The sequence below is a fragment of the Ochotona curzoniae genome, unplaced genomic scaffold (assembly GCF_017591425.1).
Source record: "Ochotona curzoniae isolate NIBS_2020 unplaced genomic scaffold, NIBS_Ocur_1.0 contig_2874, whole genome shotgun sequence".
In the NCBI taxonomy this organism is placed as follows: domain Eukaryota; kingdom Metazoa; phylum Chordata; class Mammalia; order Lagomorpha; family Ochotonidae; genus Ochotona; species Ochotona curzoniae.
The window spans coordinates 7-26,716 of record NW_024465628.1 but is presented as its reverse complement, the minus strand read 5'-3'; the positions used below and the strand labels follow the sequence as shown (position 1 = coordinate 26,716).

General features: G+C 43.0%; 2 protein-coding genes across 3 annotated transcripts in view; one reads left to right on the top strand and one right to left on the bottom strand.

Moving 5' to 3' along the window:
• Positions 1–189, bottom strand: part of LOC121155202 (transmembrane protein 39A) — a 29,281-nt gene extending 29,092 nt beyond the window's left edge. The window contains exon 1 of one of the 2 annotated variants that reach the window (XM_040978375.1): positions 104–189. The gene's annotated coding sequence lies outside the window, so the exon portion shown is untranslated. The remainder of the gene's footprint in view (positions 1–103) is intronic. The other variant, XM_040978374.1, reaches the window with a different exon arrangement.
• Positions 190–5,650: 5,461 nt separating this feature from the next.
• LOC121155203 (protein O-glucosyltransferase 1-like) lies at positions 5,651–26,315 on the top strand. The gene is made up of 7 exons (XM_040978376.1): positions 5,651–5,795; positions 6,421–6,511; positions 7,365–7,508; positions 15,154–15,289; positions 18,154–18,275; positions 24,058–24,117; positions 26,144–26,315. The coding sequence occupies exons 1-7, from the start codon at positions 5,711–5,713 to the stop codon at positions 26,313–26,315; spliced, it is 810 nt and encodes a 269-aa protein (XP_040834310.1). The 5' UTR covers positions 5,651–5,710.
• Positions 26,316–26,710: the final 395 nt, after the last annotated feature.

The window sequence follows — 26,710 nt, the reverse complement described above, 5'->3', positions numbered from 1 at the left end:
TAGTCCCCCCAGAGAGGCCGACGGAGCAGGTCTCGCCGCCCACCCGGGAGGGCCGAAGGAACCCCGGGACAGTGGCACAGCGCGTCAGCTCGGGAATACTCACGCATGGAGGAGGCCCCGGCCGGTGGGGCGGGATCCCCGGGAGAAGGCGGCGGCTCTACAGGCTGGACCCCAAGCAATACAACTAACACTCTGCATCAAGTGCGCCCAACAAACGGCTTGTCTGCAGGACGGCCCCGCCCGGTGCGTCGAGAAAAGTGTCCAAGACTCAGGCCACCAGACCTAGTCCCCGACTCAAGGACAGAACCCGAGCCTAAAGCTGGAACTAAAGCCCGGCCCCGTCAGCACCCGTCCCCAGCCTCCATGACCGCGGAGCTGAGCAGACGTGGCAGCGCACGGCGATGACGTCAGCTCGGCGACCGCCGCCCGCCCCCTCGGCAAGCCCGACTCCGGAACGAAGCCCGCAGCCTCCCGCGCGCCTGCGCAGTAGGGCTCGCCTGGTTCTCCCGCTCCAGAATCCCGCCCTGCTTCCCCGCCTGCCCAGCCGGCAGTGGCCTACGTGTCTCCTCCCTGGGGCCCCAGACAACCGTCTGCTTTTCTCACGGACTCCTTGTGTGACCCACGGATACAAATCATCGTCCTATTTCACACGCAGAACATTGGGAACTATTGTCCAAGGCCCTCGTACTGGGTAAAGATTAAATAAGACAAGCTAAAAACCATCCAAGCTCAAAACATGGTGGAAGAGTCGAGGCACGAGGAAAACGCATTAATCAAAATTTATTACAATACATGCCACATTAAAATGTCCAACCGAGACCCGGAAAGCCTGCAAGGCGATGTAATGAACTCGTAAGACCGCGGTGGTGTCAAGGCCAAGAAAAGCTTTACTAAGAGCTTGAAGTTTAAGACAGGATTCCAGGACTGAATAGGCAGTTTGTGGCAGATAAAAAAGGGAAAAACGAGGGTGACAACATGACAGATTTAGGAACAGCCAGCTTTCCTGTTAAAAGAGCAAAGTGACCAAAGGAAACATCAGTTTAAGTCCTTTAATAATAATAAGATTTTTGTATTAATTATATGTTGAAATTTATTGAGAGTTTGATCATTGTGGAGACCCTGAAGTGGTAGCATTACACATTACATGTAAATCCTGCAATGCATAGTTCCTGTTTTATAAAGCAAACGGAAGCACAAGAAGTGATCTGTTGGAACTAACTCTACAAGAAATGCCAGAACCTGAATCACCTCATACCAAAACCACTAGTTAGTAATATTCCCAAATACCTCTAGTGGCTTAGTGCATTACCAGAGATTTCATTCCTGCCTATGAAACCCAACCTGCGTAATTACATATTTTCCTGGTGTTGATTTTGGGTAAGGAATTTCCCACATTTGTTTTCATATTGACTCACTCAACCACTTGCAACATTGAAATACCTTCGTTGCTTTTTCTGAGGCCCCTGGTGTAAATGTGAACAACGTGTCCTGCCTCTGGAACTTGCATTCTGGGGAGGAAAGCATTTAATCAGGGCAGCTTTGAGGTATATTGAAGGAGAGGCAAGGGACTGATAGAAAATAAGCATGCTATTTTGAGGTGATAACGCTCTGAGACAATGGCATTTAAACAGAAACCTAAAATCGGGAAGCACCTGACAATACCAAGTTGGAAGACAAAAACAGCCCAGATAGAAAATAAAAAACATCTCCAGCAAATTAAAACGTGCTTTGGAGTTTTGATGTGTGTGAAGCTTAAAGAAAACCTACATATGGATCACAGTGAGCAAACAAAATGTGGCATCACATAGAAGAATGTGAAGAGTCTTTCAGTTTTTGTTTGTGTGTTTAAAAGGCAGAAGGCATGCAGGCATGCGTCTGTCCACTATTACACTCTCCCAAAGGGTTACAGTAGCTAGGCCTGAACCAGGCCGAAGCTAGGAGCTAGGCATTCCATCCAGGTCTCTCATGTGGGTCACAAGAACCCACATATTTGAGCCATCTTGTGCTGCCTCCTAGGTACATTAACAGGAGCACGGTTGGGATGCCAGGTGGGACTCCATCCCAGGAACTTTGATATGCGATGCCTGAGTCCAAGGTGACTAGCTTAATGGCCTGCTTCATGATGATGATATACATTTAAAAATTTATATATTTCTTTTTTTATTAAAAAAGGCAGATTTGCAGAAAGAAGGAGAAAAAAAGAAAGAGCTCTCTATCCACTGGTTCATTCCTCAAATGGCCTCAATGGCCAGGAATGTGCCAGGCTGAAGTCAGGAGCCTGGAGCTTCCTCTGGGTCTCCCATGTAGGTACAACAATCCAAGCACTTGAGCCATCCTCCCCTGCCTTCCCAGGCCATAAACAGGCAACTGGATAAGAAGTGGAGCAGCAACTAACCAGTGCAGCAGGTGACAAAATCATCCTGGGCCAAGGACCCACTGGTGTGTGTGAGAACTGCCACTGGAAGGAGCTTGGGAAACTCCTTCATCAGGATGCAGTCCCTGCAGTAAAAAAGGCAGAGCAATGGACACAGACCCTGATGTAAAAGAATATGGCAGCTCATTTGGTGCTTTGGCAGAAGGAGAAGAGCAGAACATACTGGACAACTACCCCAAACAATGATAGCAAAAAAATCTCAGTGAATGGAAATTTGAGGTTATGTCAGTCAATGGACATTGGGAAGGCTGCATCCTTGGATCGGTAAAATCAACAGCATTTCTGAACTATCCAAACCACTTGGGCAGAACCCTCAGAATATGTACATACTGAGACTCTGCGTTGATATGAGGTGGCAGTTCCTCATCCCTGGGTACTGGGATGTTTGGAAAGTCATGTGTGGCTTCCCCCTTTGTCTCTCCCCATCCTCCAGAAAAAACAAGAAGAAATAGCAAATTTGGAAACAATGAGTTCACCTGATTTTCCCTAAACCTCAATTTTTCCCACCCTGGTCAACCATGTAACTATTATTTTAAAAGTCTAAAAGTAGAGCAGCAGGGACACAATCTGGAAGCTATAGGGAATGGCAGTACTGTAGGCAAAAGCTTAGCCTACCAAGCTGTGGTGCCCAGCACTTGTGGGGTATTCATTTTTAAGTTTAGTGGGAAAATAAGGCCTTAAACAAGGAAATGACAAGGTGTAAGATTTACCATCAACTCTGCTGTTCAGTATTGATAATTTAAGGGAAGAAGAAAGAAATCTTATTTAATGAGGACCTGTGCAATCATTACTTTGTGTTGAGACCCCAAATGGTTTCCAAATATTTAGCCATTTAATGTTCATATGATCCATGCAAATATGATGATTGTCAACCCCATTTCTTTTTTTATACAGGGAAACTGAGACCAGGTCAAGCACTTGTCCAAAGTGAACCAGCTAGTAAATGACAGAGCCAAAGTTTAAATCCATAGAAGAATGTTAAGGGAGACAAAGGGGGTAGAAATAGTGGGGATGAAGATAAGTAGGCAAATTCACGGTTTCATTCACTGATAGAAAAAGGAAACAGAAGAATCTGAGCAATTAGGGCAGTGGTGGTGCCATGTTAAGGAGGTGTGGAAGACTGGGTAGGGAATGGAAGTTGGAGATCTAGCAATCTCACTTCTTGATGTTATTTATAAAAATAGAAATTTTAACTTTATGCAAAGAAAGTTAAATTTAATAAAATCACTTTATCAACATTCCTAGGAGAAATTCATTATTTATCTCTTTTTTAAGATTTATTTATTTATTTGGAAAGTCAGATATAGAGAGAGGAGGATAAAAAGGAAGATCTTCCATCCATTGACTCACTCCCCAAGTGATCGCAACGGCCGGCCGATGCTGCGCCAATCCAAAGCCAGGAGCCAGGAATTTCTTTTAGGTTGCCCACGCCAGTGCAGGGTCCCAAGTCTGTGGGCCGTCCTCGACTGCTTTCCCAGGCCATAAGCAGGAAGCTGGATGGGAAGCAGGGCTGCTGGGACACAAACTGGCACCCGCATGGGATCCTGGTGTGTGCAAAGCTAGGACTTTAGCCACTAAATTGCTCCACCAGGCCCATTTTACTCCAACCTTCTTTTTAAATTAGTACATAGTATTGGACCCAGATTCTGTAGCCTTCGTAACTCTATGATTCTGATGTTTATTCAGATATAGAACCATTGTCTCACTATCTTTTTTTTTTTTGTTAAGATGTATTTATTTTTATTGGAAAGCAGATATACAGAGGGAAAGAAAAAGACACAGATCTTGCATCCACTGGTGTACTTACCTAATGGCCAAAATGGCCAGAGCTGAGTTGATTCAAACCAGAGCTGGGAGCTTTTCTAGTTCTCCCACATGTGGAAGATTTGGGGGAATCTCCTGGCTCCTGGCTTTGGACTGGTTCAGCTCTGGTCACTTGGGGAATGAATCAGTGGATGGAAGATCTTCCTCTTTGTCTTTCCTTCTCTCTGTGAATCTGCCTTTCCAAAAGAAATAAATAAATCATAAAAAAAAAGAAGGGAAAAGAAAAGAAATTAGTGGTTCATCTTTAAATTGTAAATTATCCCCAGGGATGCATATTCCATATTAACAATTCCATGTTAGCTCTATACTCCCTAGGGGCACAGTTTTGATCTTGTACTTCCAGGGATTTACACATAATCTAGGTTTTTACTATCCATGTTTTAAATGATGCCTAAATACCTGTATAATGAACATGAATATAAATAACCACCCCCTCATATTTTTGTACAATTCAATGTATGCATACTTCTATGCTTTTATAAAGCTATAAATGTATTTAGCCTTTCTATTTAGCACTGTTCAATATTATGTCACTCATTGTCAAAAGCCAGAATGTTGACAACTTTAAAGATCCAATCGGCTTTTTTTTTTAAAGCAATTCATAAGTTGGACAGCATCCCACTCGTGAAACAGAAAGGCGTTCTCACGGACTTCAGCAGAGGGATTGGCTAGATGGGCAAAAAAGGGAAAGTGAAAGCGGCAATAAGGAACAAAAAGAGGACTAGTCACCCCAGTTATTTCTCCAGAGGGTTAAAACAAAGGAGATGGCTTATCATGCTTTCTCAGGTAGACCGTGTCCTTTCTGATTGGTTGCTGTGAATCTCCTGTTAAAGTTGTTTGGTTAAATGATACCTAGGATCAGTGACTCCACACAATGGACCCACTTAGTTCTTTTCACACCACTGATATATTTTTAGGTCCTATGTCCAAATCACCCCCACTGTTGTCAAACAGTTTAAGAAAGGAACCTGAGGTATACACCATTTGCAACTTTTGGAGGGGTCCAAAGGTGCTGTGCACATTGACTTGCTTAACCAACTTGCGCTATTTAGTAAGAAAAGAACTGTGGGCTCAGCGACAAACTTGGGTTGTGCCTCTCTGTAGGCACGAATCGTGTCCTCGCCTACTTTTTATCAGCTTTCTGATGGCAAAACAAACAAACAAAAAAGTTTCAGAGTTGTTACGGAATGGAAGGAATTGCATTATTAGCCGCATTTGTCCCGGCAATGCAGACAGGGAGGTAGTGAGCCGGCTCCTCCAGCCCACTCCGTTGCGCCCAGCTTCCAGCCCGCCGCACTCGCCAGGCAAACCTTCCCGGAGCTGCTGGAGCGCGCGACGGCCATCTTTGTGCGGGGCGGCCGGCGCCCGCGTGCTTGCCGCGCCCACGGCCATCCTTGTGCGGGGCGCTTCCGCACGCGCCGCCGCGGGGATCCCGCAGTCGGGCCGCTGGCCATGGAGCGGCGGCTGAGCTCGCCGCTTCGGCTCTGGCTGCTGCTGCTACTCTTGTCCCCGGGACAGGGCCGCCAGAAGGAGTCAGGTGGGCTCCCTGGTGCTGGGGCTCGGGATCTGGAGGCGGGCAGGAAGCGCTCTACGGCGCCACGGTGCCCTGGAGAAGGATGCTGTGGCCTCTGCAGCGCAGAGCTGCGCGGTGGGCGCCGGGCGTCTGGGAGCTTGGACTGAGGATGTGTGGGGGTCTCAGCCGCTGCCCTGCAGAGGAACCCGGCCTCCTGAATTTGGAGTGAGAAGGAGAGGGGCATTCCCCCTGTTCACCTCCCTGGGCTCCCTAAATCTTACTGGGGTAGGGAGCAGAATGTGTCTGTGCATTTACCGGTGCGTGTGTTGTGGGAGGACATGAGCAGTGGGTTAATGTATGGCCTTTGCTTACAACTCTTGATGAGGCTCAGGAGGAGAAGATGAGAATCTGCGTCACGATCAGGCATTAGGCTTGCGAGTCTTCCCAATGCTTGGACACCTGATGGTCCAGGTGGAGGAGTGGACTTAACCAGAACTGTGAGGAGTTATAGAGGGAATTCTCCTGGGCCATTCCTTCCCACTAATGCTATGGGAAGGGAATTCTTGGAGATCTTCTGTTGATTCTTTCCTCGGTGTACCTGCATGCCCAGGGATGTTTGGTTAACTCTCCTTTACTTCTCTCTTTGAAGGTTCAAAATGGAAAGTGTTCATTGATCAGATTAACAGGTCTTTGGAGAATTATGAACCATGTTCAAGTGAGAACTGCAGCTGCTACCGTGGGTGAGTTCTCTCATGTGTCCTTGTCACCAGGAGCCAAGCAGAAAGGTGGATCAGATGCTTCCTAGGATAGGACAGGCCATGATAATCGAGCATAAACCCTTGAGGGATTCAGCTCATGTGCTTGGAGGTCACCTGAGCTTCTTGAGGTCAGGGTCTCTGTTGTGATGTCCCTGGGGCTGATCCTCAGTGAGTACTCTATGGATGTTATGGAATGAACATACTGATCAGTGAATCTCATCCATTTTGCTTGTTGGTTATCTTTAGAGCACCAACTGAGGGCTGGGCAGTTCTTAGAGGACTTGGGAAGCAGGCTTGAGTTCTCTCACTCATTGTCCTTGTGGCTTACCCTGGTGGCAAACCACTTCTCTGGATCACAGGCTCCTCCTCAGTTAAGCAACAGGCTTCTTGTAGTTCCAGATGGTGTTATCTGACTCCACCTTATGCTTGTGATGATTCCTGAAATCTTTCCATGTGCCAAACCTTAAAAGGGGTACAGAAATCAGTCATGTCCTTTCTCGTCATTGGAGCCTGGTGGGGGTGTGCCAGACAGACCACAACTAGGGGATCAGGTAGTGTTGGGTTGGGAGCATCCCTTTCCTTGCAGAGAAGGGGAAGGCAGTGGGACTGTGGAGAGTGGGTGTGCAGGAATGGCTGAGTAGCAAGGAGGAAAAAGAATCACCGAGGAAGATTGGAGGGAGGCAAGATACGGCTTTTTATGTTCTGTGGCCTTCTTGTGTTTGATGTTTTAGGCAGCTGTGGTGCTCATCCCAGCCCATTCGCCCACCTGATGGTAGCCCCTAATATTGAGCTTAAATGTGCCCTGCCTTACTTGATGATCTGCATTCTTTCTCAGTGTCATTGAAGAGGATCTGACACCTTTCCGAGGAGGTATCTCCAGGAAGATGATGGCTGAAGTAGTCCAGCGGAAGCTCGGGACCCACTATCAGATCATTCAGAACAGGTTATACCGGGAAAATGACTGCTTGTTCCCCTCCAGGTAAGAGTTGTGACCTAGATAGATCTTCTGACCTTACTGCTTCCTCATACAGACTGCAAAGGGCTACAGGCTCAGGGCTGGAAAGCAGAACTTTCCTCCTGATACAGGGACATACAAGGGAGCTCTTGCCTGGGGCTCCCTCTTCTAGTTGCTCCATCGAAGGCTGTCCTTTCCCTTGTCCCCACCCTTTTCTTGAGGCTAGGCACATCACCAGGCCTACAGGCTACAGTTTGAGCTGTGAGAAAACAGACGCAGTGTATTCTGAGTATCTGTCATACGCTTGATATTATTTTAATGCTTTTAAATTATTTATTTATTTTAAAAATGTATTTGTTTTTATTGGAAAGTCAGATATACAGAGAGGAAGATCTTCCGTCTGATGATTCACTCCCCAACCGGCTGTAATGGCTAGAGATGAGCCAATCTGCAGCCAGAAGCCCAGAGCTTCTCTGGGTCTCCCACACGGGTGCAGGTATCCAAGGCTTTGGGCCATTCTTGATTGCTTTCCCAGGCCACCAGCAGGGAGCTGGATGGGAAGTGGGGCTACCAGGATTAGAACCGGTACCCATAGGGGATCCTGGTGCATTCAAGGTGAGGATTTTAGCCTCTAAGCTGTCATGCTGGGCCCTACAATTTTTATTTGAAAGGGAGAGCAACAGACAGAAACTGTAATAATGAAAAAGAGAGGACAAATTTTTATATCCACTGGTTCACTCCTCAAGTGCCCATAACATCCAGGGCTGAGCCAGGCCAACGGCCAGGTTGGCATATAATCCAGGGCTCCTATTTGGGTGGCAGCAGACCGAGTACTAGAGCTATAATCTACTGCCTGCTAGGATACACAGCATCAGGAAGCTGAAATTGGATATCTTAAATGGTATCTTAATCAGTAAGCTAATCAATCGCTGACCCCTATTATTTCACTTTATTTATAAGATTTATTTATTTGAAAGGCAGAATGGCAGAGCAGAAGGATAGAGAAGGAGAGAGAGAACGATCTTGCATCTGGTGGTTCATTCCATAAACGTCTGCCATGGCCACAGGTTTGTGCCAGACTGAAACCAGAAGCCAGGAGCTCCATCTGGGTGTCCCATGTGGCTGGACTGGAAACAGCAGTCTGATATAGCAGGCCAGTGTCGCAAGTTGTAGCTTCACCGACCGTGCTGTAACACTGGCCTTATTTGTCTCTGATAGCAACTTTACTTAAAAGTAATACACGTTTACTGTCAAAAATATGTAAAAATAAAATATCGTGGAAATCACTTAATATCCCACAACCCTGAGAAAATCAGTGGTCAAGGAGAAATAAGGTTGTAGTATGGAAAAGTCCTGAGGAATTTTTTTTTAAAGATATTTTTATTATTTTTTTATTGGAAAGGCAGATATACAGAGAGGAGAGACAGAGAGGAAGATCTTCTGTCCAATGATTCACTCCCCAAGTGAGTGCAACGGGCTGATACTATGCCGATCCAAAGCCAGGTCTCCCACGCGGGTGCAGGTTCCCAAAGCTTTGGGCCATCCTCGACTGCTTTCCCAGGCCACAGGCAGGGAGCTGGAAGGGAAGCGGGGCTGCCGGGATTAGAACCGGCGACCATATGGGATCCCGGGCATGCAAGGCGAGGACCTTTAACCACTTGCGCCACCGCGCCGGGCCCATGTCCTGAGGAATTTTGAACAAGAGTTAGTTTCACTATTGGTCCAACGACGGAGGCTTTAAATATAGAATGTGAGCATAAGATTTTTAATTTCTACAAATGAGAGATGAGATAGGAATGTAGATGCTCTCTGAAACTTTGAACTTTGAAAGCGTAACCAATGTTTGATACTTTGCTAAACAATTTCCTAATGAAATTATATACTTTCAAATGGCTGAAAGTCATATATTTCTTACTTCTGTTTTCAGTGCATTTTAGTCAAAATCATGCTCTCAGAAATGTTCTGAAGGGAGCCCAGTATCTTTCTTGGACAATAAAATACTCTTCATTTCCAGTGACATGGAAAGTTCCCCTGTCCTAACTACAAACACAATTAGGCAAAGCAAAGATAGACAAAACACAAATAGAAATATTCCAGACCGTTGTCCTTAATGAAATGAACAGTTGTATATCACAGAGTGCTAACTAGCCTCAAATGCCTTCTTTCAAGGCCTAGTTTTCTTTTTAAATTTATTTTTGTTGGAAAGACAGTTCAGATTTACAGAGAGAAGGCAGACAGCGAGAAAGCTCTTCTGTCTGATGGTTGTTCCCAAGCACCACAACATCCAGAGCTGAGTCAATTGGTAGCCAGGAGCCAGGAGCTTCCCCCGGTCTTCCACGTGGGTGTGATGAATCAAGATTTTTTTTTTAACTTTTATTGCAAATCAGATAGACAAAGAGGAAGATCTTCCATCCGATGATTCACTTCCCAAGCAGCCACAACGGCTGGTGCGGTGCTAATCTGAAGCCAGGATCCAGGAACTTCTTCCAGGTCTCCCACATAGGTGCAGGGTCCCAAGTCCTTGGGCTGTCCTCAACTGCTTTCCCAGGCCACAAGCAGGGGACTGGATGGGAAGTGGAGCTGCCAGGATCAGAACTGGCACCTATATGGGATCCCAGCATGTTTGAGGTGAGGACTTTAGCCACTAGGCCACAGTGTCAGGCCCGAATGAAAATTTTTTTGCGGGGACATGCTTGACTGCTTTCCCAGGCCGCAAGCAGAGAGCTGGATAGGAAGTGGAACAGCTGCAACACGAACCAGTGCCCATATGGGATCCTGGGGGATGCAAGGCAGTACTTTAGCTACTATATTACTGTACCAGGCCCAGGCCTGGTTATTTTTAGTTCATCTGGTTTCAAATGTCTGAATGAAATTTGTAAAAAATCAGTTTTGAATGGAATAAAGTGTAAACTCAGCATTCCAAGAATAAGCTGAGGAATAGGCATTTGATCCAAAGATTAGAATGTCTCTTGCGATGGTAGTGTCCTGTGTTAGAGAGCTGGCAGTTGAGTCACAACTCTGCTTCTGTTGCTATGCTGTGTGGACCCTGAGAGGCAGCAGGTGGCAGCTCCCTGACTCCCACATACCTGAGCTCCTGACTTCTGTGTTCAGTATGACCTAGCATGGATGTTGTGGGTATTTAAGAAGTCAACTAGCAGCTAGAAGAAACCTTTATCTCTTTTCTTCCTCTCTACTTTTCAAATCCCAAAAAATAAACTATGGTAGATTATAATTCCCCTCAATTTGTTCCACAAAGATAAAGTTTGACAAAAGTTGGTGTTTGCAACAAAACTGATACACCCAGATATTTATTTATTTACTTATTCTTTTCTTTTTTTTTTTTTTTTGCTTTTTAAGATTCATTTTGAATTTTATGGTATAATTCCATAGGGTCTGGGATTTCCCTATCTCCTCCCCAAATCCCCCCATGACTGATTTTCCCTATATTATTACAATAGTATAGTCCCTTTCATAAGCAGTCATAAGTCCATTAGTCTCTTATGTAAGTGTGCCCCAACATTGCTGGTACAGACAATGTCAGACAGTCCAGCATCCCATTGTCTAGATGTGTCCAGCAGTTTCATTGGGAATCCATCTTTGATTTGGAAGTAGAGATGCATATTGCATTGTATCTTCACATCTGAATATGATAGTCTCTATTATGCCATCAGTATACATTCCCTTACCTGAGAAGCCAAAAAACAAAGTCAACAACAGGTATGAAGTTAAAACAAAAAATTTATAGCACCATGGGGTAAAAAAATGTGCAACTGAATAACCAATGCATGGATGATGAAATGAAAAAAACCAAACACAAAAGCCTCTTGGATAAAATGATGCCACTGTGCAATCCATGAGCCAGTGACGAATTTGACAAGAGAAAAGAAATTATTTGGAAGAAATGAAAATAAAAACAAAAGCATCAAAACACATGGGATGCAGCAAAACAGTATGGAAAGGGTTATTGATCTTACAATTTGCATGAAGGCTGCCTTGTATCAGAGAACATATGGTATTTGTCCTTTGGGGATTGGTTTATTTCACTGAGCTTAATGATTTCTAATTGGAACCATGTAGTTGCAAATGGTATGATTTCATTTTTTAAATGGTTGAGTAATATTCCATAGAGTAGATGTACCACAGTTCTTTAACCACTCCTGTTTGGATGGGTATGTGAGTTGTTTCCATGTCTGCATTGTAGATTGTGTTGCTGTAAATATAGGATTACAGATCCCCTTCTCATATGCGGTTTTATTTTACTCTGCATATATTCCTAGGGGTGGAGTACCCAGACATTTCTTTCTCTTCTTCTTTTTTTTTTAAAAAATTTTAGTTCTTGTGTAAGGAAGAACATGTCCTATTTGACTTCCATGTCCTACCTATTTTGACTTATTTCACTTTAAAAATAATAAGCTGAAAGTTTGTTGAGTAACTGGAGGACTGAATAGTACTAGAAACAAGTCATTTCAGAGACGAAGAATAGTGATATCTTTTAATAACAGCTTTGGTGAGGTGTGGTTGACTTTAAGTGTTATACTTTAATTACAGCCTTCTTGAGGTATATTGTTATAAAATGCACATATTTAAAGTCTACAATTTAAAAATAATGGCAAGGATGTGAAGTGATGGATATGTTGGTTAGCTTGGTCTGATCATTCTGTAATGGAAGCATGTATCAAAACATCACATTGCATTTGTCATTGAACAAAGTGTACCCTTCGATAACGTCATGCATGTCTACAGGTGATGCTCATACGGCACCTGTTGCCTCCTTGTAGTCACTCTCTACCATCGACTTCTCCCAACTCTGTGCTCTCAGGCAGCTGTCGTTCCACTTTCATTATTACCTTCGAGAGTCTTATATAAACAAAATCACAGTATGTCAGAAAATACTTTTGAAAGCTTAATGTGAAAGAAAACTCAAATGTTTTCAAAGATTTAATATGAAAGGCCAATTTAGAGAGAGAAACAGAGAGGTCTTTTCTCCACGAATTGATTCTCCAAACGGTCACAGTGGCCAGGGCTGGGCCAGGCTGAAGCCAGGAGCCAAGAACTTCTGCTGTATGTCTCACATGATTTACAGGAACTCCAGCACTGCTTTCTCAGGTGCAATATCAGGAATTTGGAGGAGCATCTGGACAGGAACTGGCATCTATATGGGATTCCAGAGCTATTGGCCATAGCTTAACCCACTATACCACAATGCTGGCCCCAGCAAATACAAATATCTTGACTTAAATGTAGAAATTAAATGCAGCATTTAAAAAAATGTTAATGCTTTTCAAAGTGTCAAGATATTGTTACATGCACATAGCAAGATGTTTGGATAAAGCAAAAAAAAAAAAAAAATATTTGATGGAAAAGCAGCTTCTCTTTCATCTTAGATCCCCAATCATTAAGACCTCTTCTTAGAAGATGACCAGAATTATAAATTTCTTATATATCCTGGAAATAGTTTATGGATAAAGAAGAATATAAACTCATCAAGAAATTAAAACGTGGATGAGCCTGGCGCCATGGCCTAGCGGCCAAAGTCCTCTCCTTTCACATGTCAGAATCCCATATGGGCAGCAGTTCTAATCCTGGCAGCCCCGGTTCCCGTCCACCTCCCTGCTGTGGCCTGGGAAAGCAGTCGAGGATGTCCCAAAGCTTTGGGACCCTGCACCCACGAGGGAGACCTGGAAGAAGTTCCTGGCTCCTGGCTTTGGAATGGCGCAGCTCCGTGCATTGCAGTCACTTGGAAATTTCTGCCACCATCGGATGGACGATGGTCCTTTCTGTCTCTCCTCCTCTCTGCATATCTGACTTTTTCGTAGAATGGTGGAATTTGATCTTGTTTTCTAAGAGTACATAGAATACATCTCTTTCATAGCTGCTGACTCCCCTGGATGGATTTATTTATGTAGATCTCTTCATGGACGATAAAATTATTCCTCTCCACCTCACCGCATCTCTTTGCAATTTGGCTAATACAACCATGCTATAGTGAAAACCTTTTTACATATGCCTTGAGCACTTATGCAAATATATATGTCAGCTAAATTCCTAGCGATGATATAATTAGCTTCATTAATTCCTTTATTATTTTGGGGGGCTGAGGGAGGGCCGGAAAGGCAATGTTGCAACTCAAAAGAGAAGAAGAGATAGATAGATCTTCCTCTACTGTTTCACTCCCCAAATGGCTTGAATGGCCAGAGCTGAGCTGGCCTGAAGCCTGGAGTTTCTTCGAGGTCTCCCATGTGGGTACAAGGACCCAAGCACTTGGCCCATATTCTGTTGCTTTCCAGGCCATTATCAGGAAGCTGAATCAAAAGTAGAACAACTGGGACTCAAATCTGTACCCACAGAGGATGCTGGGGTTGCTGGTGGAAGCTTAACAATGCCAAGACACTGCGCTCATCAACTAATTCCTTTTAAAATAAAGCAAATTTTCTTCTACCTTGTAACTACTTCTACTTCGACCACCACTGTATGACATGCCCCCAAATTCTTCACCCCCTAATCAATCTGTGTATTATCAGACTTTTCAGTCCTTGCCCATCCAAGTATTAATGTCTGGAAGTCCTTCACATTTCTTTATTAATAATACATTTGAATGTATTTCCTTGGCTTATGAACCATTGATACTTTTGCAATTATTTTCCTATTTACAAAGCAATTTGCTATCTGTCATTTCCGTGCTGCCTGAAGTTTTTGATTAAGCCTTGGAATGCTGCCCCATAGTCATGCTCATCAAGACTTGAGGAGCAGAGACAAAGTAAGCTGGGTTTCTTTGAAGAAACCTCAGGATTCCCAGGGAGTCTTCAGAAAGCTGTGTTACAACCTTCATGATCATATACACAACACTCTCTCTGTGGTTTGTGGAACTGATTTAGATAGTGTTATGTTCAGGTTGAAAGTAATAGTAGGTTTTCTGCTTTCCCCCATAAACTCTGAAATTTAGTTAAAGGCAAGCATTTAACCCAGCGGATAAAATATCCATAATCCCGTGTTGGAGTAACTTAGTTTGATTCTTGACTCTGGCTCATAACTCCAGCTCCTGTTAATGCAGACCTGGGGAAACAGCAGTGATGGCTCAGGTAATTGGGTTTCTGCTACCTATGTGGGAGATCTGCATTGCGTTCTTTGTTCCTGGCTTGAGCCTACCCCAGTCTCAGCTACTATGGACATTTGGAAAGTGAGCCACCAGATGGGAATTCTCCCTCTCTGTCTCTCTGGCTTTCCAGATACATTTAAAAAAAAAATTCAATGAGAATTATAGCGGAAATGAAATACCTTTGTGAGAGCCAAAGCCAAAGAAGTACCATTAGAAAATCAGCTTTTCCAGATCCTATGGAAATTTGTTTCTTGTCTACTAATGAAACAATTCCATGTTAGAGAGAGAAAGAGAAAAAAAATGGAGAATGAATAAAAGCTTAAGTGGTAGGAGTAGCAGTAGCATTCCTGTCAAAGCTATGATGATTTATTTAAAAGATTTTATTAAGTACTGTGAGTTGAAACAGCTTAGCTGGAATAATAACTTGCTCAATTGTTTAGAAGCATTACTTTCAGGCAATTTTCCATCAAGCTGATGAAGTGAACACTGCTTTGTCTGTGAAGTATGCTTGGGACCCAGCCTTGTCCTAAGGCCTGCAGGCGCTTGTGAATCTGTAATATTTCTGATTGACAGGTGTAGTGGCGTGGAGCACTTTATTTTGGAAATTATTGGGCGCCTCCCTGACATGGAGATGGTGATCAATGTACGAGATTATCCTCAGGTTCCTAAATGGATGGAGCCTGCTATCCCAGTCTTCTCCTTTAGTAAGGTAAGTATAAGAAGATCCACAGGGGGAGGGTGGAAGGTAGTCCTCTGGGATACAGGTGGGAACCCTTTTTCTGCAAAGAGGCATTTATATATAGATAGTATCACTTGTAATCCATACAAGTGCTTTAACTTTCAAGTCAGCTGCTATAGATGTAGTGAATTTCAAGTCTCAAGTATGGTTGCCTTTGCAGGCCAGACAAAATGATTTCACAGGCCAGGAAATCATTATCCCATGGTGAGGATGAGGTCAAAGATCTGGAATGGGTCTGTGTGTTGGTTAGCTTCAGAGTGAAGATACCGAATCAAAGACCCATGAGTGGTGTGTCTGTAGGAATGGGGTGGAGGTCAAGAAGTGAGAGGCCTAAGGAAACTTCAAGACCCTGTAGGTAGGGCTTTGAGATCTTACAAAACTCGAGTTGCGAGCTCCAAGAAAGTTTACAGCCAAGGAGATGGGACATACCTTTCTTTAAAACTGTTTGTTGAGCTCATGCAACGGATGTCTCTGCCAGTGTGCCAAGTGTCATCTTTGTGATCTGTCAACATGTCCCTGGGACCAGTATGATAAAGAGTGAACAAGAAAGTGCGAGGGAGCTCTGGATGGTTTGGCTTCAAGCAGTGCATCCAGGGGATTGCCATGGGACAGACTCTCAGAATCTGGGTCTCATTGGGAAGGATGCACCTATAATGTGGAGAATTTGGTATAGTATGTATATTGTCAGAGATCATTTTAAGGCAGAATGTATTGACACAAAAAGGCATTTGAGGGACAGAAGTGAGGAAGCTAGTGTAAAGTGGATGGAAGATTCTATGGGGAAGAGTAGACTTAAAAAAAAAACCCGTGAACTTTGAAAAAAGGAACTTCATCTCTCATTTGGTTTTTCCAAAACAGAGGGACTTTTTAATCTCCACGTTTTGATAACAGTTTACCTTCTCTCTAGACTTATTTCCTGTGTTGCAAGTGGGCTGAGACCACATTTGGGTTGTGTTTCCCTTGTTTTTAAAAAATGCTTGGTCCCATTGTTTGTTATGAAATTCTCCTAGGAGGTAAGATAGGTTCCTGTGTATGTCGTGAGGACTTGGCATTTGTTATTTACCTGACATTTCTGTAAATTATCCCTTATGACCTTCAGCGTACTAGCTTTCCTTTCTTCTTCTTCTTTTAATATTTGTTTATTTTCATTGGAAAGGCAGATTTACAGAGAGAGGAGAGACAAAGATCTTCCATATATTGGTTCACTCCCCAAAGGGCCGTAATGGCTGGAGCTGAGCCAACCAGGAACTGGGAGCTTCCTCCATGTCTCCTATATGGGTACAGGGTCCGAAGCACTTTGACCATCATCCACTGCTTTCCAAGGCCACAAGCATGGTGCTGAATGGGACATGCAGCAGCCAGGGTATGAATTGGTGCCCATATAGGATGCTGGTGCTTGAAGGTGGAGGATTTGCCAGTTGAACCATTGCAACAGCCCTTCCCTTTCCTCTTTACTTCCCTCATGTTGTTAAATCAGTAACTCTTGTTACCAGGCAAGGGGTTTAGTCCCTCAGGTAGTTGGACAGCTTATTGAACAGCTGTTGTGCTTCAGGTGCTGATGAGTCAGGCGTCATGTTTCAAGTATTTGGGAGAAGATGAATAGTATGTCGTGCATGTGATTTCAGTGGAAGAAGCAGTAGAAGTGAAAGCTTATCAATGGCTGTATGTTTAATAGGAGTAGCCCAGCAAGGAAGTTGTTGGCTTCCAACTTTCTTCAAAGGATGTGTGATAAAGCTGCTTTCCCCATTTTACCATTGAGCATGTCTGACCCTCATCAATGAGTAACCGAGAACTTGCCAACAATTGTGGATTTAATAGTGCCGTGGTGTTAGGTAACATCCACTAACATTTACTGAAGACTTGTGTGTCCCAGACATGTTCAAAGCTTTTCACATGTGTTAACAAATTTCATACTTGAAAGAATTCCTGTTACTAACTATTGTTATTATTTCCTCCATTAAAATGACAAGGGAACTGAGGAATAGAAAGATTAGGTGATATACCTAGAGTTGTAGAGATGGAGTCAATGTTCAAACTCCTGGGATCTGTCTCTGTGTTTCCTCATTCTTGTTCTCTGAAGGTCCACTAGGAAATCTCCAAGAACTGGTGAGACAGTGTAAACTCCAAGGGGAATGGCAGCAAAATATGACAGGGCTATGGGATGATACAGAATTGGGTATACTGTTTCCTTAAACCAAACACTTGGACAGGTGTATCCTCTAGTCAAAACAGTTTAGGGGAGCTGAAAAAGTCAACCTTTAACATGGTTTTATATTCTAGGCTCGGCGCCGTAGCCTAGTGCCTAAAAGTCCTCGCCTTGCATGCACTGGGATCCCATATGGGTGCAGGTTCTAATCACCACAGCTCCACTTCCCATCCAGCTTCCTGCTTGTGGCCTGGGAAAACAGTTGAGGACAGCCCAAAGCCTTGGGACCCTGTACCTGCATGGGAGACCTGGAAGAAGCTCCAGGCTCCTGGCTTCAGATTGGCTCAGCTCCGGCAGTTGCAGTCACTTGGGGAGTGAATCATCGGATGGAAGGTCTTTCTCTCTGTCTCTCCTCCTCTCTGTATATCTGCCTTTTCAATAAAAATAAATAAATCTTCTAAAACAAACTAACAAAACCCATATTTTTATATTCTGAGACATGGTGATTCTATATGTTTTAGCCCATGATCTCTCTTGCCTTTTCGTGTTTAGAATCTAGACTGAAGAACAGGCAAAATGTGTCTGGCACTGTGACACTAGAACAAGACCTTGGTCTTGGGGTAAATGCTGTCCTGTTGCTCCCTCTGTTGTGAGACTGATTTTAAACGACCTTTCTGTTCTGTCGAAGACATCCGAATACCACGATATCATGTATCCTGCTTGGACGTTCTGGGAAGGGGGACCTGCTGTTTGGCCTATTTATCCCACAGGCCTTGGACGATGGGACCTCTTTAGAGAAGACCTGATAAAGTAAGTCCTTTAGAGAGTTTTTCTTTTGCCCTCTCTGTGTGTTTTCTTAAAATAAGCAGTAGGTAGTAACCAGTTACTTGCTTTAAAAGAGCTAAGTTTTAAAAATTAGACTGTTGATAGCGTAAGCTATTTTGTGTGTGTTGTCGGAATGCATCCAACAAGATAAGCTGGGGTGACAGATGGCAAGGATGGGAAGCTGTTGAGAGGAGGTTCAGGATGAGGCGGTGAAGGGCCTCTTGCCCAGGATACAAGCTGTACCCCGTGAGTCCTTGGAGGTGTTTTTGTGCTCTTCTTGATGATAGGTGAACATCTGTGCTCTGTCTTGTCAGCTCACCAAGGGCAGACAGTACTCCTTATCTATTCCCTATTTCAATAGTGCTTTGATCAAGGCACCTTGTTAACTTTCCTTGAACTCCCTGCTTACAGACATGACCAAAGTCTGAGTTGTGTTTCAACTATCTGCTAAATGTGTGAGAACTGGAACTCTGGAAATAAACTTTGTCAGTTGCCCAAGAGAGCACTGTCCCTCCATTTCTTTTAGGTTGTTCTCCTCCACAAGGACGTGCAAGGTAAACTTGCAATACACATATAATAATGTTTACATAACTGTAGAAAAGAGGAGAAAAAACTATGGGAGTGAAGGAGGAGAACTTTTGTTTTCTTCTTTTTCTGTGACATTCTTTGAGTAAGATTGAATCATTTTCAAGCTAAGAAAAAAAATGAAGGATCATGTTGTGCAGGAGAGGAAATTTCTTGGAAGAACGTAATAGTAGCTGATGGTTAAGAGCTGAGTCCCTGGGATGGGGGTGGAGGGCGTGACTCTCCCAGAGGTGTCTCCAGTATAACATGATTCCAGATCCTCTCTGATTCATGCCGGAGACGTGCCTGGGCCTGTTGACTCCTTCCTGCTGTGTTAGGATTTAGATTTTCTGGTACATCCAAGCTGTAGGTTTTGTTTCTCTAGTTGTATAGTACATTAACGATTCAAGTGGTTTTGGTGCTTAATTAAGGAACTTCTTAGAAACACGGAGGTCTTAGCTTTCAGGATGCAATTGCTGCTTCTTATTTTATTTTCAGCTTTTTTGGTATGCCTTTATGTAGCTCAGTGCAGTGTTTCTATATGTACATAGTATGAGCCAACAAGCCAGGTGGTTAGGTTTCCATTTCTCTGTCTCTCACCAGCTCCTCCCTTGCTGTTCCATGTTTTTGTTATATAGTGTTGTACAGTTGGGCCAGTTGAAGGTAGGGGAACTGGAACTCAATCTGAGTCTGCCATACGGATGGCAAGGAGCCTAGTACTCGAGCTGCCTGTCATCTGCTGCCTCCCCGTGTGTGCATTTTCAGGAAGCTAAAAGTGAAAGCAGAGCTGGAACCTGAACCCAGGCTCTCCAAAATGGGATGTGGGCATCCCAAGCAGTGTCCGGTGCTGCATCAAACACCGATCCCAAGAACTAGTGAATGTTTGATTGCGTTTTGGTACCTGCTATCTAACCCTCCTTTGCCTGTCCCAGTTTTCGAATGTATTAATAGTTAGTATTCCAAATTTAGATCAATGCTTTCTTTTTTAACTACCACAAATGAGAGAGAACATGCAGTATTTGTCTTTCTTTGTCTGGCTTGTTTCATATAATGATCTCTACTTCCATCCATTTTGCTGCAAATGTCAGAATTTTGTTTTTATGGCTGAATAGTATTTCATTGTGCATATATACCATGTTTTCCTTTATCCCTCTGTTGATGAACATCTAGGTGGATTCCATATGTGGATAGTGCTGCAATGAACCTGGAAGTGCCAGCATCTCTTAGATATACTGATTGCATTTCCTTCAGATACACATACAAGTGAGATAGTTAGTTAGTAATGGTAGATATCTTGTGTTTTTGAGGAACCTCCATACTGTTCTTCATATTTGCATTCCCACAAGCAGTGTAGAATAGTTCTTTTTTTTCCACATCCTTGATACTGTTTGTTATTTGTCTCTTTCTAATAGCTATTCTGACTGAGGTGAGATAGACACCTCATTTTGCAGTTGATTTATGTTTATCTGTTGGTTTTTTAAAATATTCTCCTTTTTTATTTATTTTTATTATTATTTTATGATACAGTTCCATAGGCTCCTGGTATTTCCCTTATCCCAGCCCCAATTCCCCCCAACCTAGTTCCTCTATATCATTACTAAAGTATAGTTCTTCAATTTTTAGGCTTTATTTATTTTTATTGCAAAGGCAGATATACAGAGAGGAGGAGAGACAGAGAGGAAGATCTTCTGTCCGATGATTCACTCCCCAAGTGACCGCAACGGCCGGTGCTGTGCCATTCCAAAGCCAGGAGCCAGGAACTTCTTCCAGGTATCCCACATGAGTGCAGGGTCCCAACGCTTTGGGCCGTCTTTGATTGCTTTCCCAGACCATAAGCAGGAAGCTGGATGGGGAGTGGAGCTGCGAGGATTAGAACCTGCGCCTATATGGGATCCCAGTGCTTTCAAGGCCAGGACTTTAGCCGCTGTTCCATGGTGTAGGGCCCTATCTGTTGGCTTTTGATATTGGATGATTTTCTCCTGTACTGGTCATTTTTATTTTTTCTGAGAAATGTATATCAAAATCCTTCCCCATTTTTTTTTTCTTTTAATATTTATTTAGTTACTGAAAGTCAAAGTTGTTGGTTCACTCCCCAGATAACCACAACAGTCTGGGCTGATACCAGCAGCCAGAAGCTTTATCCAGCTCTCCCATCTGTGTGTAAGTGTCCAAGCACTCAGGCCATCCTCCATTGCTTTCTCAGACATTAGCAGGGAACTGGACTGGAAGTGGAGCAGCTGGGAATTGAACCTCTGCCCATATGGGATGCTGACATTGCAAACAGCAGCTTAACTTGTATACCACAGTGCCAGATCTGCTACTTAAAAATTTTTGATTAAGTTGCTAACATTTAAAAATGACAAAATATCACCTGACAATATCAACTTGCAGATTCTTAAAACGAAATCAGATGCTCTGACTATGCTGGGCTGGGAATTGGCTCCTAACTGGTTGTTGTCAGATTTTCCCTCAGTCTCTTTAGTTCTGTTACCTCTCTGAACCCTGGCAACACTTGAGTCTGTGCTCCCTCTTCTTACAGTGCAGGAAAGGTATACTCTCCCATTTCTTAACTGGCTTGTTTGTTTTTTCTTATTTCTTATATAATTTGGGTATTAATCTTTTGTCGGGTGAATAGTTTGCAAACATGTTCTTCCATTCTCTCGGCTGTCTCCTCACTTTGGTGATTCTTTTGCCTGCAGAAGCTCCTTACCTTAATATAATCTCATTGCTCTATTTTTACTTCTGTTCTTATGTTTTTGGGATTGCATCCAAAAATTTTTGCCTATGCAGTATTGCTCTTATAGTTTCTTGCAGTATTGCTCTTATAGTTTCTTTTAGTAGTTTCATGACTCTGGATATTAGAGTTTGAGTTGTTCTTGGTCTACATTGAGGTTAGGAGCTTTTTCTGTGTCTCCCACATGGGTGCATGAGTCCAGGCCTGTGGGCCATCTTCTGCTGTTTTCCCAGGCACATTAGCAGAGATTTGGATTGGAAGTGGAGCAGCCAGGCTCAAATCAGCATTTCAGATAGTGGTTTAATGTAGTATGCCACAATGCCAGCCTCTCCATTAGAATTTTGTATAATGGGGTCCAGCATGATGGCTCAAAAATCATCCCCTTGCAAGCCCCAGAATCTCATATGGGTGCCAGTTCTTGTCCTGGTTGCTCCACTTCCCATCCAAATCCCTGCTTGTGGCCTAGGAAGGCAATGGATGATGACCCAAAGCCTTGAATTCCTGTACCTGTATGGGAGACCCAGACAAAGCTCCTGGCTCCTGACTTTGGATTCGCTCAGCTCTGGCCATTGCAGCCACTTGAGAAGTAAACTAGCAGATGGAAGATCTTTCTCTCTCTTCTCTGTAAATCTGCCTTTCCAATAAAAATCAATAAATCTAAAAAAGAAAAAAGAATTTTGTATAATGACTATGTGTTATTTTTCCACTAAAAACAAACAAACAAAAAAATTCCAGTGCTGTGGTTTATATTTTGGTAGGAGGGAGGAAGTGTGGGGGGAATAAAAGATAATTTTGACGTTGGACTAAAGATCCAGAAAAGGTAACCCAGTGAGGGAGAGATGATGAGTTGGGTTAGCTGAGAAGTGTGAAGGCTCAGAAAATACTGAACAGTGCTTTCAGCTGAACGACGTAAGTACCATGTGTATCTGAAAAGGCTCATACTAAGTTGTTCATATCCTAATTTTCTCCGTAAAATACCCCACCAAAGCCTCCTTAACTGTGGTTTAGGCTTCTCTTCCTTTTTCAGAGAAAGACAACCCACAGACTTTTTATGCAGTGAGTATTCCTATAAAGAAAATAAAGAAGTATGTATCTCTGGAGATGGCATTGTTACACAGGGGAATAAGCCACACTTATTCCTCCAGAGCATCCCTTTTAGAATGCTGGTTGGAGTCCTAGCTGTTCTGCTTCTGATCCTGCTCTCTGCTAATGTGCCTGAGAAGACACACGTGGGAGACCTGGAAGAATCTCTTCAGCCTGGTGTAGCCCTGCCCATTGTAATCATCTAGAGTCTGAAACAATGAGTGAAAGATCTCCCCCTCTCTCTCTCAAATCGTTCAGAAAATAAATAGGTCTCTGTTAAACAAGTATCAGAGGCTGTTATTCTTAAATGAGATCAAGTTTCCAACCTCTTAAGGCCATTAAATCATGGCTAAGGAATTCAAAGTCTTAGGTGAGTTTGGGGCCTAATCATATTCAAACCATAGCACAGAGAAATAAATTTATCACATCCAAAAAATGAAATCAGAGTGGTTTCCTTTTCATTCCATTTCTGTTATTTGGGGTAATTCTCTCCACATATTAATCTTATTCATAGCCCTCTGCAGAAACTAGGGCAGAATTTCTCATGGTGCCAAAATAAACAATACCAAATGTGTCATCCTTGGTTTAGAAATTTTTCTTTCAGGATTGTTAACTTACTGACAAGGTGCATTAGGCAACTTTTTGTCACCACACTGAAATACCTGAGATATTCATACAAAAAAGATTTTGAAGCTTCAGGTCCAAGGTCCAGTGGCTCCAATAGCATTGACCTCTAATAGGAATGCTTAGGAAGGAAGGAGCATGTGGGAAGCTAGGATACAAAGACAGAAATTTGGGCCCAAACTCTGGTTTTTACAACTCTCACAGGAGACCTACTTTTCCTGATGACCTGTGAACCTCTCATTAATTCCTACCCGTTAAACATAATTGTGTTAAGTTTCCAAGCTCTTAGTAACATTCACTCAGGGTTTTGAAGTTTAAAGGCCTTTGTGATTATGAGGTCCAAAACATTTTCAAGCCATAGTTTGGAAAAATAGATTTTTAGATAATATTGGCTACCACCTCCAAGCCATGGACTGATAACAAAAGAGAACATATTGTCATACAGAAATTTTCAAAGAATTCCTGGGTTTCTTTTTTCTTTTTCCATGAAAGGTAGAGAGAAAGAGAAAAGTAGAGAGTTTCTCTCTGCTGGGTCACTTTGCAATTGGCTAGAATTTGAGCCATCACGCTGCTCCCAGGATGTGCATCATCAGGAAGGTTGACTGGGAGTAGAGGAGCCAGGACTGAGGCCAAGACCCCCAAAATGGGGTGTGAGTTTCCAGGGCAATCTTTAGAAATGGTTAAAACGCTTCCTTATATAGTGAAAAAAAAAAAAAAAGAGAGAGAGGGAGAGAGAAACTAATCAAAATCTGTATATTTTAGGTCAGCAGCACAGTGGCCATGGAATAAGAAAAATTCTACAGCATATTTCCGAGGATCAAGGTGATTCTATTGTTTTTCTTTCTTTTTTTTTTTTTTTTGCATTTTACAAAGATAATCTTCCAATTAATGTGCAAAGTACACCTAATCTTGCATGTGTGATAAACTGTAGCTCAGAGAAGCTGAGATAATTAAGAAATACACGTGGAATCAGAGTCTTACACTAGAGAAGAATCCAGATTATTTTCACACATCACTCTTAATTGAACTGAAATTGAAAGAGGTAAGGTTCATTTGGTTAGATATTTGCAGAGTGTCAGAACAGGGTTCAACATTGATTATCTCAGGCTGACAGAGCAAGTGAATGACTTCTTGTTACAGAAGCCTCCGGTAAACTGATGGTCCTACCGTGGTCAGCCTCCTGACTAATGCTAAGTCTCACCAAATCTTCTGATTGCTGTTTCCATCAGACCATGTAGCTGCAAAATGGTAATTAAGAGGATTAAGAGCAGAGACCAGGCCTGGTGCGGTGCTGCTAAATTCCTTGCTTGCATGTGCTGGGATCCCATATGGACACTGGTTCTAATCCTGGAGGCCTCACTTCCCATCCAGCTCCCTGCTTGTGGCCTGGGAAAGCAGTTGAGGACAGCCCAAAGCCTTGGGATCTGTGTGGGAGACCCAGAGGAGGCTCCAAACTCCTGGCTTCGGATTGGTTCAGCACCGGCCTTTGCGGCCACTTACAGAGTGAATCAATGGACAGAAGATCTTCTTCTCTGTCTCTCCTCCTCTCTGTATATCTAACTTTGCAATAAAATTAAAAAAAAAAAAAGAGCAGAGACTGAGGCTGGTGTAAATGGACAGGGAAGGAGGGAAGGAAGAGAAGAAGAAAGTGAAAAAGTAATGGAAGGACTCTGCATAGGTTGTTCAGGTTATCTACCTGGGTGCCAGGACCAAGTAGATAAGCCACACATTGAAAGCACTTTAAGCAGTGTGTGTAAAGTGAAATTAAAAGATAACTTTGTTCTGCTGCAAAATGTTTGAAATTGTGTATATGAGGGCCATCAAAAAGTTTGTGATAAGACTGTGCACAGATTTCAAACTATTTTGCACCAGAATAAGTATATCTTTTAGTTCAGTTTCTCCAAGAGTTCTTTTTAGGTCCCCTTATATTAGGAACACACGAATAGAGATAGATCATGTTTTGTGGTGAATCCTGGTCAGAGCTCATAGCTTCTGTCCACCCTCCAGTGGACAGACTGCTGCCGAGCCAACATTAGTGTTCCTTTACCAACGTGTTTCTTCGGTTGAGGTCTTAGGTTCTTAACTTGGGGCCCACCTCTGGAGTTTGAGGACCTCCTTCACATGATATGAGTCTATGTGCTTGCTTTACCAGGGTGTGGGAAGGGCACTGATTCACAGTTCTGATTTGATTCTCAGCGGATTTAGGGACTCTCACCTATCAAGTCAAGACCCTCCAATAGCTGGGCCAGCAGGAGGGCTTTCATTCGTGTATAGTCTTCAGGTTTTTAAACCTATTCATTTTTTAAATTTTGTTTTTAAATTTAAATGTTAACCTGGATTCTATTGAGCATTTGCCACAGAGTTCATGTAATTATTTTGATGAATGGTGACTACCTAGTCACCCAGCTGTTCAGTACCAGTGACCACAGAGGTGACATAAACCTTCCTAAAAAAGAAATTATTCCTTGAAAAATGGCTCTTGGGGCCAGAATGACACACTCTAATTATTAAAGTTCAAGTATAAAACACGAAGAGTGTCCTTTAGCCCTTGAACCTTTTTACCCTAATTAACTATGTAAAGATTGTCAAAAATATAATAAAAAAAGAAAAAAAACACGAAGGATGAAACTCACCAATTCATGAAGGGAAAAGTGGGGAACAGTCTTGGGCCATCTCTGTGCCACTGTACCATTTGCTCCTCCTCCACTGTCACGACAGCCAGTGACTTAGGCTTCTGTGCGCTCCGTCTGGGCAGTGGGTTTGGTTCTAGTGCTGCTTACCCTTGAGAGATTGGAAACAGTGTTAAGGAATAAGCCACATAATTTTATGTTCTGTGTTTCTTCTACAGGACAAGTCCAGAACGAGATCCTCTCATCCTTCTATCTCGGAAAAATCCAAAACTTGTTGATGCAGAGTATACCAAAAATCAGGCCTGGAAATCTATGAAAGTAATCAACAATCATCCGAATAGAACTACAGCAGTGAACATTCTCACTCAAAGGACTTTGCCAACTGGCTAGAATTTGTGACTAGGTTTCCTCTCAGTGGTGAGATGAGTATAGAGAAAGTTCCATGAACTGGTGTTAGCATTCATGTAAATTCTTTTTTTAGTCTCACATTGTTTTTTCTGGTTATGTTATGAATAATATATTATACTCCTCTGATAGTTTCACCCATCACCCAGAGGACCCAAACATCTGTAAATGCCAGACAGTGGATATTTTATTTTAGACTATGGAGGTCTGTGATCATTGTGATTAATCAGCTCTGCTGTTTGAATAGCAAAACAGTCATAGACAGCATGTGGCCAAATGACCGTGGATGTATCCCCCCTATTCTTTTTTAAGATTTATTTGAAAAGCAGAGTTGCAGAAAGAGGGGAATAAACATGGTGAGAGAGATTTTTTTACCCAGT

Bases quoted from the DNA above. Each gene is read 5' to 3' on its own strand.
- LOC121155203 (XM_040978376.1), top strand. From the start codon at position 5,711: ATGGAGCGGCGGCTGAGCTCGCCGCTTCGGCTCTGGCTGCTGCTGCTA. The intron at 6,512-7,364 runs GTGAGTTCTCTC...ATTCTTTCTCAG, and splicing joins AACTGCAGCTGCTACCGTGG to TGTCATTGAAGAGGATCTGA. The intron at 7,509-15,153 runs GTAAGAGTTGTG...TCTGATTGACAG, and splicing joins GACTGCTTGTTCCCCTCCAG to GTGTAGTGGCGTGGAGCACT.